Source organism: Pocillopora damicornis, chromosome 13 (genome assembly GCF_964200805.1).
Source record: "Pocillopora damicornis chromosome 13, jaPocDami1.2, whole genome shotgun sequence".
In the NCBI taxonomy this organism is placed as follows: Eukaryota; Metazoa; Cnidaria; class Anthozoa; order Scleractinia; family Pocilloporidae; genus Pocillopora; species Pocillopora damicornis.
The window spans coordinates 3,305,077-3,325,564 of record NC_142682.1 but is presented as its reverse complement, the minus strand read 5'-3'; the positions used below and the strand labels follow the sequence as shown (position 1 = coordinate 3,325,564).

Sequence of the window (20,488 nt, the reverse complement as noted above, 5' to 3'; positions counted from 1 at the left end):
CCGAATTCTCGTCACTAATTTACTAGGAAAAGTGTAACCGCTAGAGAGGAGAATTTGTTGGAAATCCCAGTATAGCAACACTAGTCACTCGCGTAGTTTTCTTTTCCTATCTTTATTCTAGTCGTCACACGCTTCGTATCGCGTCGATCTTAGCCTATATCTTTTACAAAAACCACAATCCTAAAGACCACCCTTGGTTTTGCGTTGCGAGGTTACACGGCTGACGTCACTTTTCCGACACCCTCCCCCCATTTGTCTCGGAGAGCAAATGTCTGTCGAGAAATGAACCTTATCGCTTAAATTTTATGAACGAATCTATCATCTAGAATTCTCAATCGATTCCCTAATCACACTAATCATTGATCAATCAGTAGCCATAGTGGCAGATGTTCAGTTCATAAGTAGAATGTTCAAGCATCCGATCCGCTGTTGTCATCCAGTAACCCGTCTGCGTTTTCTTGTAGGTTCAGCTGAACACGATGATCTTCGAACCGCTCGTCTCTCTTGAAATTCACCTGTGTTCGCTTTAGCCACAGGTGTCGCTGCATCTCGATCTCCTCTGTCGTGAGTGGTCCCTTAGATCTTCTCGTCTTTTCGCTCCGTAGGTTATGTATGAATCGAGTCACCCACGCACAAACCCTTAGGGTTTTCCGTAAGTTGAACTTGATCAGCAAGGCGTCTAGGATGTCTGTCTTAGCTTGTGCTACAGCGAATACTTCCCGTATCACTTTTGCTTCCGCCTGACTGTCTGGTGTGGCCGTTGTCTTAATATCGGCTGGCCATCGCTCTCGGTCTAGTAGCCACTCAGGCCCTCTCCACCATAGCTCTTCATTTTCCACGCTTCCGCTCCGACTGCCAAGGTCAGCTGGGTTGTCCTTTGTACCCACATGACGCCAGTTTACTTCTGGGTGTTGCTGGATTTTCTGCACTCGATTGCTTACGAACTGCTTGTAACTCCCTGCTCCCTTGATCCAATGTAACGCAACGCTGCTGTCCAACCAGCAAACCATATTTCCAACTGGGAAACCCTCTAATGCTTCCTTAACGTTCACAATGAGATTGGTCGCCATGTGACCGGAGACCAACTCGAGGCGGGGGATGGTGAGGCCTTGCTTCGCCAGTCTAGCTTTGGCTGCTATCAGCCCAACACTATCACCGGATGGTTGAGATATGACACCGTACACTGCCGCAGAAACGCCTTGTCCGCTTGCGTCGCCGAAACAATGTAGCTCAATGTTGCTGATCTCTTCAAAGTGTTGAGGTATGGCTCTGGGTACGGAAATGCTCACTGGTAGCTGTGCTTCCCATCTTGACCACTTGGTTCCCAGTTGACCAGGAAGTTGAGCATCCCATCCGACTTTCAAATCACATGCGTCTCGGTACAGTAGTTTTCCACTCAATGTCATAGGCGCTGCGAGCCCTAACGGGTCATACACTCTTGCTATCTTCGCTAGTATCCCTCTCTTTGTCACTTGGGTGCGGTCAGTTGGGAAATTTATTTCAATGGTATCTTGTCGCTTGTTCCATGGAAGCCCGAGAATAGATCCCCCTCCTTCTTGAGGTGCACCCAACTGTTCTTTCGCGAATGTAGTATCTTCGCTAAGAGACTCACCAGGGGACTCCACTGCCGGAACATTTGAATGCCACTTGTGCAGCTTGAATGAGGCTTGGTTAAAGACATGGGTAACGCCTGCTTTGACTTCAAGGGCAGCTTTTACGGTGGGTCCCCCGCTGATAAGGTCATCGACGTATAGACTCTTCTCTATTTCCCTCACCAGGTCCGGATTCTCGGTACGACAGGCTTCCAGGTGTTGTTTGATAACTCCCCCAAGAAGAAAGGGCGATGGGGCCAAACCAAACAGAGCTCTCGTGAATCTCAGTATTTCCACTCGCCTGGATTGCAAGTCCGTGATCCAGTGGAATCTCATGGCATCCCTGTCTTCTTCCCGTATTCGTACTTGTAAGAACGCTTGCTTGATATCACCTGTTAACGCGACTGGGTGGAAACGTGCACGGACAAGAACAGCCCAAAGCTTGTTCTGCAACGGAGGTCCCGCGTGAAGGCACTCGTTGAGAGAAGGAGCCTTCTCTGAAGCTCGGGCAGAGGCGTCGTACACGATTCGAAGTTTGGTACTCTCTGCAGCTTCTCTCACCACTGCTTTATGTGGAATATAGAACTCCTTTCCCACTGGTGGGCCTGACACTCGCTCCACTATTCCTTCGTTAAGCTGGTCTTTAATAATGGCGTCATACTTCTGGAGTATTCCGTTCTTCTCCAGTTTCCGAATGGTACTTTCCAATCGCTTCAAGCTTCCCGCTCTGTGGTTGGGCAGTGGAGGGTGGTTTCCCCTCCAGGGTAGCCCCGTCTCGTACCATCCCTCTGGCCCTCGTGTTAATTGTTCCTTGAATTCTTCATAAACATCTGCTTGATCTCCGCCTGGTGTGTCACGCAATCCTAGAACATCTAATTTGCATAGTTGTTCGTAATCTGCCGCTGTCGTCTGGGTCAAGAACATATTAGAGAGGTCAACTTCTTTACCTGGTGACATAATTGTCCATCCGAACTTTGTTAGCTCTGCAACAGGTTCGCCGGGACGTCCGATCTTTGGTATGGTTTCTGTCTTTATTTTTGCGTACTCGCTCGCACCCAGGATAATGTGGACTGGTAGCTCAGGCTTCTCGTCTCTGTCGTCCATGTATACCCCATCCAAGTAGGGATATTTCTCCAGTATCCCAGCATATCCTGGGTTGTCAAGTGATAGCAATGTACTACGGTCCACTCTGGTGACTTCCGTTTCCAATCGAAATTTTCCATCAAGGCTGCCAATCGTCACGCTATGAACTCCGATGACCTTGTTTGTTGACCCAAGCATCATCTCTATGCGCTTGAATTCTTCTCGTAGCGGTTTGTTTCCCAGGTGTTCAAGGATAGCTGACGACGCGTATGAGCTGCCTGCCCCAGTGTCTAGGAGTGCGCGGCATTTGATTCCATTTACTTCTACGACAACAACGGTATACACGACTCTCTCTGTTCCTTTGTTTTGTGCCGTCATAAATCTTCCCCTCGTTGTGTGACCGCTTGGTGGGTGATCACATATTGACGTGTGATGTCGGCGTTGACAGTTATGACACCCGCGGCTTCTACAGCTGTCTGCTCTGTGTTTGTCACTTGTACAATTAAAACACAACTGTTTTTGGCTCAGAATTCGTTTGCGGTCTCCGACCGCGACAACTTTGGTGCAATTAGCGGATGTGTGGTTCGTGTCATCGCAATAGACGCATCCGCGCATCTGTTCTCCATTTGCTTGTTGTTGGACCTGATAAGACCTTCCGCGTGGCGGCGGAACGCGGGCATTCCAGTCGTTGCGATCATTCTTCCTCTTGGACACACTCGCACCATCGCTTTCTTCTCCTTCTGAATTTATGTCTCTCCAACCTTTAATTGCCTGAATCAGTTTAGCGAAATCCCAGTCTCGCCAATCTTCGTGTCCCCGGACTAAGTCTCCCTTTATTCCTTTCAGTTTGTCTAACACCGCCCTCACATTTCCGGAGACTTCACGTAACTTCCCGAGCGTCTCTAAGCTTTGTACATTGAACAGAAGCCTTTTGTAAAACTCATTAATTTCTTTTGGACTGGCGCTTGTGATGGTAGGCAAACCCATGATGTTGTTTACATATGCATTTACAATTTCTGACGTTTTCCCGTACTCCGATTTTAGGATGGCCTTCGCCCTTTCGTACCCCTCAAGATTGAACGGGAGTCCATCTATGTCCGCTCGTACCTTTGTAACAAGGAGTTCCTTTAGATAAGCGAACTTTGTCACTGCTGACAGATCCGTCGCGTCTATTTCCGCGGAAAATTTGTTCCAAAAAGAGAGCCATTGTTCGAAGGACCCATCAAACTTCGTTATTGATAGCTTTGGCAACTTTGCGTGCATTCCGGAATCGCCTGATAACCCTTTCCCTTTTTTGCTACCTAATTCTTCTGATTTTTTTTCGTAATCAAGCTTCATTTCCCATTGTGCTTTTTCAAACGCGAGTTGCTCCTCTCTCTCCTTCGCGATTGTCGCTTTCTCGCTTTCTTTTTCGGCCATTTGCGATTTTTTCTTCACCTCCCCCAAACACTTCCCAAGGTATTCGATCTCCGCGTCTACACCCTCAATAACTTTGTCTATTTCATTGCTCCATACACATACCTCTTCGTCCATTTGCTCACCCTTTGCAATCTTCTTCTCTTCGATCTTTAATTTGATCTCGTCCGCTTCTTTTGCTAAACACACCAACCCGTCACGGTGTCTCCCAATAGTTGTCGCGTTTGCCTTGTCCACAATGCCCTTTCCCTTTTCTTGCTTGTACGCCAAAAGCTTGAGTTTTGCGTCCAAATTCTTCTGAAGTGCCTCCAGTTCCATGTCTCGATCTCAGTCCCGTCGGAGGTGCCAGTTAGTGTTGGAAATCCCAGTATAGCAACACTAGTCACTAGCGTAGTTTTCTTTTCCTATCTTTATTCTAGTCGTCACACGCTTCGTATCGCGTCGATCTTAGCCTATATCTTTTACAAAAACCACAATCCTAAAGACCACCCTTGGTTTTGCGTTGCGAGGTTACACGGCTGACGTCACTTTTCCGACAAATTAACAATCAGATCTTGGGAGTTAAAGGGTTAAAACAAGGAGACTCTATGAATCGATGAGGATCGAGTATGACGAAATCGTGATTGGTTGTAGTCTTGTAGATGATTGGTTGAGCGCTCTGCACCCAATCACAGCGCGAAGTTAAGCAAAAACCACGGATCACTTTCGATCATGAATTGGAAACTACTAAAGAACTCCGCTACCTCGCATCTGGTTAACTCGAACCCCCTGTAACTCGAACAAGATCCGATTTCCCTTGAGCTCATGTCTTCAATCATTTACCATCAGCTAACTCGAATCCCCGCTAACTTGTACCGTTTTTTTGTTTTCCTTGGGAGTTTGAGTTAGCTGGGTTAAATTGTACATCAATTATGTGATAATTAACTATGTAGCTGCTCAATATACTTACATGGTGTTCTCTAAGATTATCTAACAGAGCTGGATCCATGAACGTTTCTCTTCCACCACTGACATGAACAAAGAAAACAAAACATCAAGTATATGACAAAGAACACACCGATTTTACTTCCTAAAGTCTGTACCTTGTCATCCATAGCAACAGAGATCGGAGTTTCCAATCCCCATAATTGTATGGCTTCCAGCTACTCCCCCAAAAATGACCCGAATCGATCGTTCACACATTTATTTGCCGCATTTTGTTCTAAACTTCGGTGTTAAGGCTAAAAATCACTTACTGTTCAGCGGAACATTTTAAGTCATATCTTTCCTAAGAGGTCGATCTCGGGCAAAGATTTCTTGCCATCGCGGGTTTCATTGTTGGTATTCAACAGCATGCATTGCTGATAATCTATCATTTTTTACCTGTAACTGATTCCTCCAATGGAACATTTCTTAAACTCCATCACGTTTCTTGTTAGCGTGCCTGTCTTGTCTGAGAAAATGTACTTCACCTGTGTAATACGAGAATAAAAAGTACCTCAAACTCAAACGCGCCTGGTGTGTCACTGGTGTTCTCACCACATTTCTACATCTTCTGTGATCTATTATTGTGCAGACCCACGGCAACATGGATTCTTTTTATTTTTTATAATAAAGAAGCAAAAGTTTTTGATGGTAACGTCGTCTATGTGTCTCCTCCAACAATTCAATATATTAAAATAACTCAGCTTACTATATAATTGCCAATCGACAAGCTAAGAAAAAGGGCTAACGCTCGAAACGTCAGCTTTAAAACTCTTTACGGTAGCCAATTTACGTTATCAACTCCAGTTGATCATACAAATTACCCCGTTATACTCTCCCACCAACGCAGCACAACGGTTTCTTTAGAAACGTACCCCCTTTAAGCTCTTCAAATAACCTACCACCCTGTGACGATATTTCAAGTACATGTATGGTTCCTAGGAATACATATCAGGTGTCAATAAGAACCAACCTGCCCTAACTCTTCGTTTAGATTGGAAGTTCTTGCCATTGCTGGTGTATCTGTCTCATCATAGTACATGTCAATATCCTGTGACAAAAGAAATGAACAGTTCAATTGAACATCTCCGAAGAAGGAAATAGGGTGACGTGTTGTGTCAGTTTACATGAAGTGTATCTCGTTTGGAGACACTTCGATGTACGCACTTGTTTACTAATCATCGAGCTGTGTTTGGATGCGTGGACGTTAAGATAGTGCATATAATGCGGCTGATAGCCTTGTATCTTTTAGAGCAAGAAACAATGAATTAAAAGCAAAAGTACATACTAGGTTTATGAAGATGGCTTGTATGAACTTCACAACCTGTATAAACCAAAAAATATTAAGTTAAAAAAATTTGTGACCGTGTAGCAGAGTAACATTCAGTAATGGGTTATTGGGAAGAAAACTTCCCGAAAAAACCCGTCGGCCGTCAGTTAGCCAAAAGTTTTCAGCCTAAGTGTCGGCCACCAAATAGCCAACAAAGTGCTGACAGTCGGTAATCTGTCGGTAATCAGTCGGTGATTCGTCGGTAAGTTGTCGGTGACAATAGCACCGTAGAACCGTATTACCTAATAATGAAAAATGCTGTTTTTTATCATTGGACTGTACCTCAAGTGTAACTGTCAAGCTGATAGGGATCAGATTATTGAACAGAATGATGAACGTCAAGAAGGACATGCCAAGATTCTGGGCTTTTTTACCTAGAAAAACAAGTTTTTGTCATGCTGAGGAAAATGTTTTTTAGCGATCAAAAAGTAAAGAAAAAAAGATCGTCTGCAGTTTACCCCGGTCTCTGTTGACCGAAACCACTCATGATATTTCTACACCCCCTACATTGTGTCCACGTGTACCCAGATGTGGGCACGTGTTAGTGGATTACCACTGTGTACACAGTGTCATATGGTGTTAGGAATTTTGCAAGTGTTTATTGCCTTTATTTTGCTCGTAACCCTTTACACCCGAACATCATTAAGCATATTCTCCATACCGTTCTCCATACATTTCTTTAGGTGCTAACAAGGAGAATTTGGTAAACGACCATGGACTTCTTTAGTTGGTGACCATTTCCATTGTGTTCATGACCTTAATGTATGATTCAGAGGTGATATCGTAGGGAAAAATGAGATGCTAGTCACTATTAGGGGTAAAAGGATTAATAGTTGGCCTGGTGGAATTTTTTGGTATTTTACCTCCCAGCTTTTCATCAGGTTTCTCTAACAACCTCCACCCCCCACCCCACCCCAATTCACCTACTCTTTTGCCAGCACCTCTATTTCAGCCCTCTATCTACATGACCTTCTGATTACATACTATCATGCTTTATTTACCAGAATATCCCAGGTACCAATCAGTGTCCCGATGATTATCTGAAAAATAAAGGTTCACAAATATTGAATTTTACTGACCAGTGTACAACCTAAGTGAGACAAGTGCGCAATCTGTGTGTGAAGAAATTTTACCCACAAGGAGACCAGAGGGTCAAAAAATGTAAACTCTCTGAATCCAGCTAGAGCTTATCCAGGTTTCTGCAGCATGAATCCACTGAGAGTTCTGCTATCCACACCCCCCCCCCCCAACCTTGATGGGATGCCAGTCCATCATAGATTACCCATCAGTATTCCATCAGGCATCTCTAACAGTTTACTACTCCAAAGTGAAGGAACTCCCTGAGAGTGAGGTGTCTTGACAAAGAACACAACACAATGACCCCACCAGGTCTGAACCCAGTCTTCTTGTCTAGAGTCCATTGTGCTATCTGTTTGGCCAAAGCCTCTCCCAGAAGTTCAAAGGAAAGCCTGTGTAAATTTGATCACAAACTAATAAAGAACAGTGACAACAGTAATATGACAAATGCACCAACCTGTCCAAATCTTAAACCCAATAGTACTGCAAAGAGCCAGGACAAGAAGCAGCCCAAACAAGAATAAGATTTGAATGTTGGTAGTGTGATCTACATTTGACCTCTTGATGGGAGCAGCTGTGGAGTTCTGAAAAACAAGAGAAAAATTGCCATGCCTCAGGAATGCACCTTTAAATACTGTATCACAGAATCATCAACTCATGGTGTACATCAGAGATATCACCAAATTGTGTGTAACAAGAACTGCTTAATATTTTACGTTAACAATAATTTAATTTCTTCCATTTTTGTTTAGCAATAAAGCTACCAAAATATTATCATAAATTGTCAGATGTACAATACAGTTATGTGTGTGCTTTTGTCAAGACACAACACAGAAAAATCCCTGTTCAAAGGCTGCAAAAAATGGCATACACAGTGCCAGCCTTGTGAGACACAAGAATAAAGGAGGAAATAGATAGACCAGCAGTCACAAGATAACATGCTTGCTGACTGAGTTAGGTTGGGCTAGACAGGAATACATTTGGCTCTCTGTCAAGAAGTATGGACCTCAGTGCACTTGGCCCATATATCATGACCATGAGCCAAATATTTTCCAGTCCAGTCCCCTCACTCAATCAATAATGACATATTAATGACATCACCTGCATAAGTTTGGAGTCATGTCCGGTATAGACAACTAGACCTAAAAAGATCACAAGTAATGGGTTATTGTAATAATAACAATAACATTATATAAACAGACTGTAATAAATAAAAATAAATATAATCAACTAAAATAATATCATTAATTTTTCTTCTGACTTTTCCAACTCTTTTTTAAGATCATAAGAAGGTAACTGATAATGTTGATTAATTCTTGCTTGCCTTTTTCATTTTAGCTTTGTGCTTTTTTCTTTGACAATTTCACTGCAATTAGGTATAACTCAATTGTTCAGAACTCACCAAATACCCACTGTGTGTTCCTTAAATTTGCTCCTCTTAGCAAGATTTGCTCTGGACCAACTGGTACTGATCTAAAAAAAAAAAAAAAAAGGTGACATTTATTAATTACCACTTCCATTTTGAGATTATCATCACCCCAAATCATGAAATTAAGTCTCACTAAGAAAAATACTTCCTTTGAGTAAATTTGCGCCTTAAAAGACAAATTACAAAAGGGGCAGCCTATCTTGATGCACACTCATGATAGGTTATATACAACATCAACTAATATAGTTAGTTATAAATAGAACAAAGTTTCTAATCAGTATATTTACTTTTGAGTTTGAAGAGTGATATTTCCAACAAAGTCGTAAAGTCGATTATTTGGTCCTTCACACTCCACACATCCCTAACGACAAATTTGTCATTGTTAAACACATTCATTCATTTCTCAAAAGTAAAATCAGACAAACCAACATTTTGCACCACAAATCCACATACTTGCATACAACGAATCTCTAGAAGTGATGTCATTTTTGCAGTAAGGGGTAAGGCCTGTACAAAAAATGTAATAAAGTTTGCTATCAGTAAGAAAATGTTTCATGTACAGGTGATGTTTTAATATTAAAATATCTGTAATGAGCAGATCTGCTACTAACAAAACTTGAAGCACAAATTCCTTATTAGAATTCATAAATTATTAATCTATCAAATATGTATCATTTTATCTGATTACAAATCATATTGCCTGATTAATAATAATTAGTAATGGGATCATTTGCTAACCTGTCTGATTTTTAAGTTAGTCTCTCCATCAAGATTTGATGTTTCTATGTAACACATTCCCATTGGCTCACTGCAAAGGAAAGGAATCAAAACAATGCACCAAACAACACTTGTGATAATGTATCACTCTATTTCCATAAAAGAATGAAAGCCTCAAGCATCAAAGGGCTAGCTGACTCACTGATTGACACTGACTGATGAACCAACAGATGGACGGACGGACAAATTGACTGACTGACTTACTGGCTGGCTGACTGAACGACTGCCGACAGATTGACTGACAGACAGACATGCTGATTGACTGACCTACAAATGTTTACATCAAATGATTAACAAATAAAAGCTGGTAGTTCCCTTCAGTTAACCAACCAAAAAAAACTGCACCTTGACGAAACTAGTATAAGGTCTGCTGGAAAAAATTGTCCATTGACAACCTTCACTATATCCCCAACTTGAACCTGAAAAAAATAACAAGATTCTCATTTAACAAAAAGCAAGTGAATACTCTAATACTAACCTGTAGTCATTTACAGTGTCTATGATTTAACTCTCACCTCTGTCCATAGTAACGACTGCATGGTATTATCTCTAAGAACTAGAAGACAAAAAATTGAGTGCATCACAATAAAGTTGGCTAACTTTGTGCAAGGCAATCAAAGAAGGAAGATGCTGTAAATTAACTAGTGTTCAAAAAAATGGGAAAAAATCAGGAGTAACCCATGATGAATCAAGCTCCAGATTAACATTTGGCAGTCAAGTGTCTTGCATACTTTAAGAATTGGAACATGTCATACTTGTAGGTATGAGGATCTATTCCTAATACAATATACTTGTAAAAAAATTAGGACTACTTTTGTCAATATTAAGCAAAATTGGTACATGTTGATGAAGCTGTCATATTTCTTTGTGAATTAATAGTTACCTTTAACCCTACGATTGTTAACCTGGTCATCTGCTTGATGTCTTTTCTGTGAGAAAAATAATTATTGATCACGTTAAAAAAAAACTACCCTTCATCCAATTTTATATATATTAAAAAAAAGCAACTTACATAGTCTTCTATGATCTCTTTTACAGCAGAGCAAGAAAGAACGAAGAGAAGAGGAACAGCTGTGGTATAACGCCCAGTTGGAGACACATCATCTATTTGCTGAAACCATTTAATGTCAAAATCAATTTATTTTCTTTGGAGAAGAAAATAATTTCCCACGGTCTTATATTTCTATTTCAATTCAATCACTTGGCCCAAGGATGGAGAATACTCAATGAAAAGATAAACACCATGAATTCAAAGTGAAGATCATCATATTTACTCCTAGAAATAACTATTGGTAATTACTCAATCTATTTATCAAATGAATGTTACATTTTTCCAGGAATAAAGAGGACCAGACTGTGTAAGTTACAGAGTAAAGGTAATTAAGATCTTTCACCCAGTTTTGAAGGAAACGCATGAGTTGTGATAATTGTGCTGACATTCATTAAAACTTTTTTCGAGCACCCACCCCATGTTTATTTGGCCCCTAAGTTGTAATTGAGTATAGAATGTACAAAATCTACTGCCCTATAGTAAAAGTTTGTACTTTCACTCACCTGCAAAAGTGCAATAAACAAGAAGAAAACATTGGAATATCGACTAAACTGTTCAAGGAGAAACTTGGGAAGAAATGTCAAGAAGTTGTACTTGGCAGTGCTGTAAAATGAAAATATATATTGCTGGTGATAATAAAATACAACAAAATATTGTCCATGGTCATTGAATAAAGAGATTGCTTGTTTTGTCATGAACATGGAAGACCTGAAGAAAATTCCTAATATTTTCATAAATTAGCCCTCAAGATCAGGGTCAAACGTTCCAACTGGATATACCAGTAAGTATAATCTGTGTTCCATCATTGTCTTTCATTAATAATATTTTCTTTCATTCTCCTTTGCTGACATTGATATATGTAAATTGTTTTCTAAATTTCTTTCTATAACATGTCATGTACTTTTGCACAAGCTCTCCTTTTCCTTTCTTTTCTTCATTGGCAAATAAACTTTTTTTTTTCCTTCTGGCAGGCATTTATGATTTAAGGTTGCCAAACGGTGGCTTTTAAGAAAGGTTGGATTTTGAGTAGTTACTACTTTCAGGATTTCCTAACAGCACGAATACACATATATTTGTACATGAGTAAATTTTTCAAAGACAAAAAAATTGCACAAGCCCATAGGGCAAGCACAATTTGAAGTCTTTGAAAAATTTACAAGTATTTATTACACCAAACTGCACTTGAAATTATATTATTTTGTTAATAATGTACATGAAAAAACATCACAGAAAGTCAAGACAAACTTTTGAAAGTGTGTGCGTACTAATTTGTAGCTTTGCACTTCTATTACGACTTTGCACTTGTGTAACATGAGAATAAACTTGTTTTCAGCCAATCACAAGCATGTAATTTTTTCAAGCACATTATTAGGCATGAAACATGCAAAATCTTTGTTTTTAGTAGCAAACCAATAAAATATTGATGAAATCAATAGATAACTAAAAAAATAAACAATTCAATTATTAATCAATAATACAATATAATTCTGATACAATTCAACTTTTAAATTCATTTGTAATTTCAGTTTAATTCACAACTGTCTCACACAATGAACCTCTGCTTGATAATAAACAAAACCATGCAATTTCATGTATTTATTATAATTATTGTATATATTTAAGAAACAAACCTAATCTTGTTGTTGCAAAACTGCTGAGTTTGTGGTTTATTAATGATTATAACTCTCTCTGCTTCTGAACCATCAGTAACATCATTTTTAAGAGATCCATAATTATCTGTAAAAATAGACAAAAATGTGAATAATTTAATGAGAAACAATCTGAATAATCACGACTCTAATTAAATACTAATAAGTGCTGCTGACCAACAATTCTGTGTGACCACACAATTCATTGTTTTGAAATCAAGCACAAAATGGGACTCGTAATTTTTGGGCATTAGAGAGGTTTCAGTAAGTTTTGAAGTTAAAAGGCAAAACCTGCTGAGTAGGCAGCTAATGAAAGTTTGTTTTTTACTCTTAACTAATGTTACTAATTTCAGAGGAACTAGGAAGCAATTGCACTCAGCATATATCTACTTCAGATCTCACTGAATCTCTTACTGCATCTCTTACTGAAACCCTAAATAATCTAAATACCAATAGAATACATTACCTGTTAAATTAACAGAGAACAGAATTTGTGTTATATACATTTGTGTACTGTTGTCACAGTTTTTAGGAGTAACAATGTTGTAATAAAAGCTGCATTTTGTTTGGAAAATCAAAATTGAAAGAGAGGCAACAACTCTTTCATAAACACTGCTCATAACAGTTTACCTTAAAAAAAAAAAATCAAAATAATTTAACTCTGGTTGATCTTGTTTCACTTTGTGGGGAAAAAATAAAATCTACATGGAGGAAATACGTTTTCATTTATTTACCTAGTAAATATAAAAAAATTCTAACCAAGACTTCATTATTACCTATAACTGTTATAAAATTCAATTATTTTTCAGTGACTATTTAAGGCCAGCAGTTTTGATAAATTTTCTTTTACCACACAAAAGTTTAAAACATCTTACCAGAGGCAGCAAGTTAAAATATATAAATTTTCAGACAAAGGAAAACTACCCACACAAAAACAAACTTTGCTTACACAAGTTTACTTTTGACTTAACACTTAATGATCAGGGCTCAGAGAGAAAACAAGAAAATGTTAAGTCATAAATCTGTTTGGAATTATCATTTTCTCAGGCGAATGATGCTTAGGTGGAAATGGCCATGAATGTCAGCATTTAATCATTTAAATTAAGGTACATGCACATAAGTATAGACAGAAAACTTAATTGATTCAAAATTTGAATGCATAAAATTCTTAGATGAATAAATAAAAAAGAAGTTATTTAAATAAGAAAAAAGCTTCTTCCCTACTCCATGATTTTTATAATCACAAATATAAAATCATTTACAATGCAGCAAAGAAAGTCTGAAATCAAAATCAAATGGTTATGCAAAAAATTAACTTTTAAATTAAATCACACGTCAATGCTAAGTTTAAATATTATAATTTTTCAGTTTCTCCATATTTCAGAGCAATAAGCTCTTTTTTATCCCTTTGATCAACATTTCTTTAAGACCTTGTGGAATAAAATTATTGATGGAAGAAGAGTCATAGGTATAGGACCACACTTTTTCAAAAACAACAAACCAATATAGTAAATAATTTGGGTGGAGAGTCTTCACAGTTTAAAAATTTACAAGAAATTAAATTTCTTTTAATGCTATAAAATATCCATGACAACTGATGTCAAACTGACCCCCTGAATTTTAATATGAAACAAATGTTGTTTTAGTGGAAGCTAATGAAACAGAAAGCTAAGGAAAGCTGAACACAATACTAGGCTCAATACCACAGACTATGTTGACATAAAATGCAACGCAGGAAAAAAAGCCTTGGTATTTAATTTACTGAAATTGTTGCAGTAAGCTATGTAAAGTTAATGTCTTGACCACATGTTGATTGATTTTACTGTGTCTGCATTTCCTGACCAAACAGCACATCTACCATGAGGTTTTATAAACAAATAATTTATTATGATTTAAAAGATGAAATAATTCTGTTATGATCAAAACCAACAGTTTTGAACAGAAAAAATCAAAAGAAGAACTTTAATTGAGCCAGATCACAAATTGGGCTGATAGATGACTTTGTAAGTAATCTAGCAATTCAATACCTGTCACTGTCTGAATTTCATTTCAAGAAAATTGCATCTTGAATATTAATTTAACCTAAAATATTAAATAAAAGTGGTGAAATAATAAACTTGTACACGGCAGCAAAAACGTGTTACCCATGACAAGAAGTGACCCTCAGGCCAATGGTATCTTGCATGATTTTAGTACTGGCACTCCAAAACCAACATCATTTTTTACAAAGGAGGCCTAAACTCAAACAACTTCCTCTCCAATCTCCATCTAAATTTCACCCTTGGTAAAACAATACTCAACAACTTGAATCTACCCATACCTAATTAGTTGCTTTGTTCCTACTCTGAACAGTTTTATTTAGACTTTGACTATAACTGTGTAACAGGTCAAGACAAGAAATTGAGAATTATTTCTAAGCAGTCATGTATCTATTTGGCATTTTTCAAAGCATGTCAAGTCAGGTTCCACTGGTTCAGTATCATTCAATTACAAAGCAATGTATCTTTATAAAGCTTTGTTGCCTGTTAAATCCTTCCTCAAAATGTTTCATTTTCACTCAACCATTTTCTATACTGCAAATAAATTCAATTACCTACAGAAAGTAACAAAACTTTATTTATCTGCCAATTTTTTCTGCCTACTCCAAATAATTCAAACTCCTGATAACTTGAGCCTCTTTCAGTTCCCAACCAAAGCTTTACTTAGCCTTGGTAGGCTAAGATCAATTGACACAGAAAGACTTTCTTACAACTGTGACATTGGTTTTTCGATGGGTGCCTCAACACCACTTAAATCAGGATAACTCTAACAACAAGCTTAATGTTGTTTTTTTTTACCAAACACAATTTAGAGAGGATCAAAGTCTTATTTCACCAGAAGGGGAAAAAAACTAAAGCCCTATTTTGAAGGAGAAAGTGTTAAGGAAGAGTTTAAAAAAATATATATGTGCATTAAGATGTCTAAGCTTCTAAATGTTTAGGATAACAAATGAAGCAGAACCAGCATCAGTGTTATAAGACTGTAAATGTTCAAAATGTGAAATTATATATGTACCAGGAGATAAAACGATTGGAGACCGCGTTATAAACGGAGGCCTACTGTTTTTAAACATGCTTACAGCTGATGAATTTTTCTTTGGCCTCGGTTCGTTACACCTGTCGTGAACTCGACTCAAAAGAAGTTATATCAGTTTATTTTCATCCAAAATCAATTTGTCACTTCTGCTTCAAAACGAAACATAGCTGGGTCGAGCACTCACGGAAAAAATACTAAATTTTCTTATCAACCAAGGGGTTTGGAGGCCTTTGGCAGATTTGAAATCAATGCAAATGATTTTATATAAATCCAACAATAATAGATTTTCTTCAAACGAGAAACCTATCGAATGATACTGAGATATATCAAAGGTAAAGCATTTTCAAGACCTGAAAACGCGTATAGGCAATTCAATTCCTAGAAAGAATATCAATTAACACGATTTATATTCGAGTTTGACAAGGGTGTTTCATGTTTTAACTTAAATTTCCCCATTTTCAATTTCAACGAATTGTATACCAACCATTATTTCCATCGTTTTTCGAACCTGACGCCGTCAATTTGAAACCTTCTGCCATACTTCGACGACCAGATCACTAACACCCCTGGCCAGCATAAAGATTTTCAACTGAGAGAAGCATTTCCTCAAAAAAACAAATACACATTTGTTCTCCTCCAGAATCCACCTGAAATTCAGAGCTTGACAGAGACGCGCTTGCGCATTGTGGGCTATTTTCAGCTGTTCGCATTCTTCCGGTTTTGAGAAGATCACCCGACGATTTTGTGTTTATGCTGCTCCAGGTGTTTTTAAATGGCTTCAAATATTCGATAAGATCACAGGTAAAGCTAAGTAACCCGCTTCAAACGTAAAGGCAAGACCTTAGAAGACATCACCGGCGAAAGAAAACAGAAACTGCAACCGCGATCAAATGGCCTTTGGAAAACAATTTATTTAAAATAATTCAAACCTTTTTGCTATCGATCGGACAGGAATGCACTTAATTTGTTTTTAAATGGTTGAAACTGATCAAATATATTGATAAAGTATAAACGTTTTCTCAATTCTACTTGTGAACTCTAAACAAATGAAGGACAAGCCGTGATTGAACCATCATTTTGTCTGATCCTGCTCCACCTCCATCGAGGTCGTTGATATCCAGCTCTCGAAAGCGAAATCACAACACTTACCTGCAGCGCTGGTTTCCGAACTATCTAAGACGTCAATCAGCTCCGATGAACTTCTCTTGACTACAGGTCTGTAGGATGCTTTAGAAGCCATGTTTCAGTATAAGGAAAAGCTCGATCGCTTACATGTTGCCCGCCAAAGAAGCAACGAAGTGAAATGTGCCCAGACCTCGCTCATATTAGGCCGGAAGATACGTTTCCGGTGTCTTCAGCTGCCAAGTATCTTAAGAGCGGAGTGATGGAGCATGGAAAATTTGAATTACGGCCAAATTTATCTCTTCATTTCAGAATACAGCATGATTACAGTATACCAAAAGTTATATTTTTCGGTATCCAAGCAGGTTTGGTTTAGACTCCTCTATACACCTGCCGAAACAGTGTTTATCTGAAGGAAACAAGAATATAAATTTACGGAAATATAAATCACTTAATCTCACTGTTTGTCATCTGGATCAACTTCATTTGCATTGACCTTCAATGTGCCATGGACATGGATTAGAAGGGTGCAGAGTGTGCTGGGAACTGGGTAAGAGGGAGGGGGGGGGTCCAAACTTTGGCTTTTCTTTTCAATCTCCAATTTCATTTTCAGTTTTTCAGTTAGAAAAACTGACAGATTGAAAAAAAAATCTTTGCCACCTACATTCACCTAGAACTTGTACCAGAGTTATCTCCAAACATCTCCCACAACTGACCATCCCAACAAAAATTTCATTATTTATCATCATAGGTTTTTATATATTTAAATTCACTTTGATTGTTTTAATGCAGTGAGTGGTTGTAAAACTGAAAAGAATAAGAGTGTTAGTTTTCTGTGTTAGTCCTTTCCCCCTAAGACTGACAAGCATCTAATTTCTCCTCACAGTATGACCCCAAATCAAACCAAAACATTCAGGTCATGAGAATTTACTTGTCAGTCAAACATTAAGGTCATGAGAACAAAGTTAATGATCACCAACTAAAAGGCTCTTGAATGTTAAAAAAAGTATATTACTATTCTTACCCTAAACTCTGTGACTTATGGTTAACATGCATATTCCTTTTGAGTACCTACATTGTGGAATACTCTCCCCAATTCTCTTAAAAGTGCTTTTTCAGTTTTCTCTTTCAAAGCTGCCATCTTTCCAAATTTTTATTTCATAAGTTCTTTCATAAGCTATGAGAGTTACTTATATGTTTTTACTTGTCTAGTGTTTAAGTTATTTTGTGATGGAGATTGATTTCATAGGTGACATGTAAGTGCATCAAGGCTTGAGATGTGCACATAAAAACATTGTGGTTATTATCATTATTGTCAACACCACAGGAAATGTTAGTGCATAAAGAACAGTAGGGAGAAAATGCACACTGATCACATAAGGGTTCAGTCCTTGACAGTATATAGTTTACTGCACTGTATCATAAGTATGAAAAAATCTTACTGGACATGCTTTGTAATTTAAATTAACAAACACGTTATTTTTCTAACTACAACAAAAACGCACTCACTACTATAATTTTTATTCAAAAAGAAACTTATTACAAAGACATTTTGAATGTTACTTTGATAATGGTTAATATCCATGGGACTGTGATAAAGGAATGAAACATTCAACTCCTATTTAGAACTTTGCCATGATAAACTCCAAATCTTGGAGTGTACTGCTACTTTAACACTAGCTTGTAACTGTAACAGCATCAAAGTCTTAAACTGACAGACTGGCGAGTCTTGTGTCATTAGGGCCTTGTACTAAGGTGACTGGTTGTGATATGTAACTTAAAATAATTTATTTTCACACAAATTTATGAGAGCTACTGATGTAGGACACATTCTGAATACAGGGAAATCTTATTCACGTAATTTATTAAATTTGAGTTAATATTGAAAATACAATACAATATACAATACAATATACAATACAATATACAATATTTATTTGCCATGTACGACATTTACACATGGAAAAAAAAAAATGAAGAAAATTGATGACAGAAAATAAATGGCGAGAAAACCTGAAAGAAACCACGAGGCTTATAACAAGTCAGGTTTTCTCACTTAAAATAACTAATCTTATATTAGAATTGCAATATGGACTTATGGTAATTAACTTTGACCGCGCACACGTACACACACACACACACGCACACACATATTAAGTAAGTTAGTTAAGAATTACTGCCTTACAGAAGCTAATACTTAGAGAGAAGAAATTCCTTAAGCTTTCTTTTAAAAGAAGCGGAGGAGGGAGAACTAGTTATGTCAGAATTTAACGAATTATAAAAGTTTGGACCTTGAAAGTAAATTGAAAACTTCCTGGTGTTCGTTCTGCACAGTGGCAAACGGAAGGACTGAGCATTCCTAGTATTATAATTGTGGATTTGACTATTCAGTAAAAAAAAGTTATTGAATTTGGAAGGGAGTGTAGAGTTCTCGAATGAAAACATAAAAGTACCTAATTGAAACGAATGGATATCATGAAATTTTAAGAGTTTAAGTTCCTTTAAAATAGGGCCAGTATGGGCAATGTATGTAGAATTGCTTACTATTCTTAATGCACGTTTCTGTAAGGTTACAATTCTTTGAAGGTTTGACTTATAGGTACCAGCCCAAGCTAAATTGCAATAATACAAATATGGAAGGATCATAGAATTGTATAAAGTACGAAGGGAGTGAGTAGAGAGAAAAAACCTAGATTTATGAATAATACCTATAGATTTGGATAATTTATTTGCTGTTAAGGATATATGCGATTTCCAGGTCAAATTGTCATCTAATAAAACACCCAAAAACATGGTCTCAGAAACACGAAGAATAGGCTGCTCATTTATGAAAACTTGAAATTCAAAGGATTGCTTCTTTTGCCAAGGCTTGAATACCATAAAATTAGTCTTGGCTAAATTCAAGGAGAGCCGGTTTGCTGCAAACCAGGTTGACAATTTGTTTAATTCTCTATTTAATGTGTTAATTAGGTAAACAAGGTCATTATGGGAGATAAATAAGTTTGTATCATCAGCAAACAAGATTGCATCAAGCAGGGAAGCATTGTTCAAATCATTAACATACAGGATAAAAAATAAGGGACCAAGAATAGAACCTTGAGGCACCCCACAGGGAATCCCCTGTGGGGCAGATCTAACGTTATTAAATTCGACAAATTGTGTCCTCTCAGAAAGATAACTTTTGACCCATTCTAGTGCCAGACCACGGATCCCATAATGATTGAGTTTTTCAAAAAGAATGTCGTGATTTACCGTATCGAATGCTTTCGAAAGATCTAGGAATACTCCAATGGCATGTTCTTTTCTATCAAATGCAGAAGAAATTTTGTCACACAAATCGATAAGCGCAAGGCTAGGAGAGCGATTTTTTCTAAAGCCATATTGATTATCACATAAGACATCGGAGTCATTGAGATAATTCATAATACGGTTGTAAATTAATCGTTCCAAAAACTTTGAAAAGCACAGTAGAACAGAAATAGGTCTGTAGTTGCTGAAGAGAGCTTTGTCACCTGATTTAAAAATAGGTATGACACGAGCAATTTTCAAATCATCCGGAACGATACCATGAGTAATGGAGAGATTTACAATGTGTGTTAATGGAGAGGAAACGCTGCATATAGATCGCTTTATGATAGACATTGGGATATTGTCATACCCAGCCGATTTTCCCGCCGGAAACGTAGATGCGATATCTATAATCTCCTCCTGAGTTGCTAAATTTAGGAACATTGACTGAGGGAAATGACCAGGAAGAAAATTCTTATACGAGGTCGTAGATTGAATTCGTTTAGCGAGGTTTGGTCCAATATTGCTGAAGTAATGACAAAATCGATTAGCAATCTCCATTGGGTCAGAAATATCTTGATCATCAACCTTAAACACAGAGTTGGGTTTAGGTCTCAATTTCTTGCTGTTTAGTAC

At 37.8% G+C, this 20,488-nt stretch overlaps 2 protein-coding genes across 3 annotated transcripts in view; both read right to left on the bottom strand.

Annotated features, from left to right (window-relative positions):
- Positions 1-16,998, bottom strand: part of LOC113686470 (phospholipid-transporting ATPase IA) — a 30,385-nt gene extending 13,387 nt beyond the window's left edge. Inside the window, exons 1-19 of one of the 2 annotated variants that reach the window (XM_027204091.2) lie at positions 16,592-16,998; positions 12,350-12,455; positions 11,222-11,321; positions 10,680-10,778; positions 10,551-10,596; positions 10,183-10,223; positions 10,013-10,086; positions 9,629-9,698; positions 9,344-9,397; positions 9,178-9,251; positions 8,864-8,934; positions 8,563-8,603; positions 7,919-8,045; positions 7,386-7,424; positions 6,667-6,758; positions 6,343-6,378; positions 6,028-6,105; positions 5,454-5,542; positions 5,041-5,098 (exon numbers count right to left, since the gene is read on the bottom strand). In XM_027204091.2, the coding sequence (XP_027059892.2) occupies positions 5,041-5,098; positions 5,454-5,542; positions 6,028-6,105; positions 6,343-6,378; positions 6,667-6,758; positions 7,386-7,424; positions 7,919-8,045; positions 8,563-8,603; positions 8,864-8,934; positions 9,178-9,251; positions 9,344-9,397; positions 9,629-9,698; positions 10,013-10,086; positions 10,183-10,223; positions 10,551-10,596; positions 10,680-10,778; positions 11,222-11,321; positions 12,350-12,455; positions 16,592-16,682 (1,386 nt within the window). In that variant the 5' untranslated portion in view covers positions 16,683-16,998. Of the gene's footprint in view, positions 1-5,040; positions 5,099-5,453; positions 5,543-6,027; positions 6,106-6,342; positions 6,379-6,666; positions 6,759-7,385; positions 7,425-7,918; positions 8,046-8,562; positions 8,604-8,863; positions 8,935-9,177; positions 9,252-9,343; positions 9,398-9,628; positions 9,699-10,012; positions 10,087-10,182; positions 10,224-10,550; positions 10,597-10,679; positions 10,779-11,221; positions 11,322-12,349; positions 12,456-15,926; positions 16,121-16,591 lie in introns of those variants that run through there. The other variant, XM_089191151.1, reaches the window with a different exon arrangement.
- LOC149035024 (uncharacterized) lies at positions 411-4,513 on the bottom strand. The gene has a single exon (XM_089192429.1). The coding sequence runs from the start codon at positions 4,407-4,409 to the stop codon at positions 411-413; it is 3,999 nt and encodes a 1,332-aa protein (XP_089048555.1). The 5' UTR covers positions 4,410-4,513.
- Positions 16,999-20,488: the final 3,490 nt, after the last annotated feature.

Coding starts and splice junctions, on each gene's coding strand:
- LOC149035024 (XM_089192429.1), bottom strand. CDS start 4,409: ATGGAACTGGAGGCACTTCAGAAGAATTTGGACGCAAAACTCAAGCTT.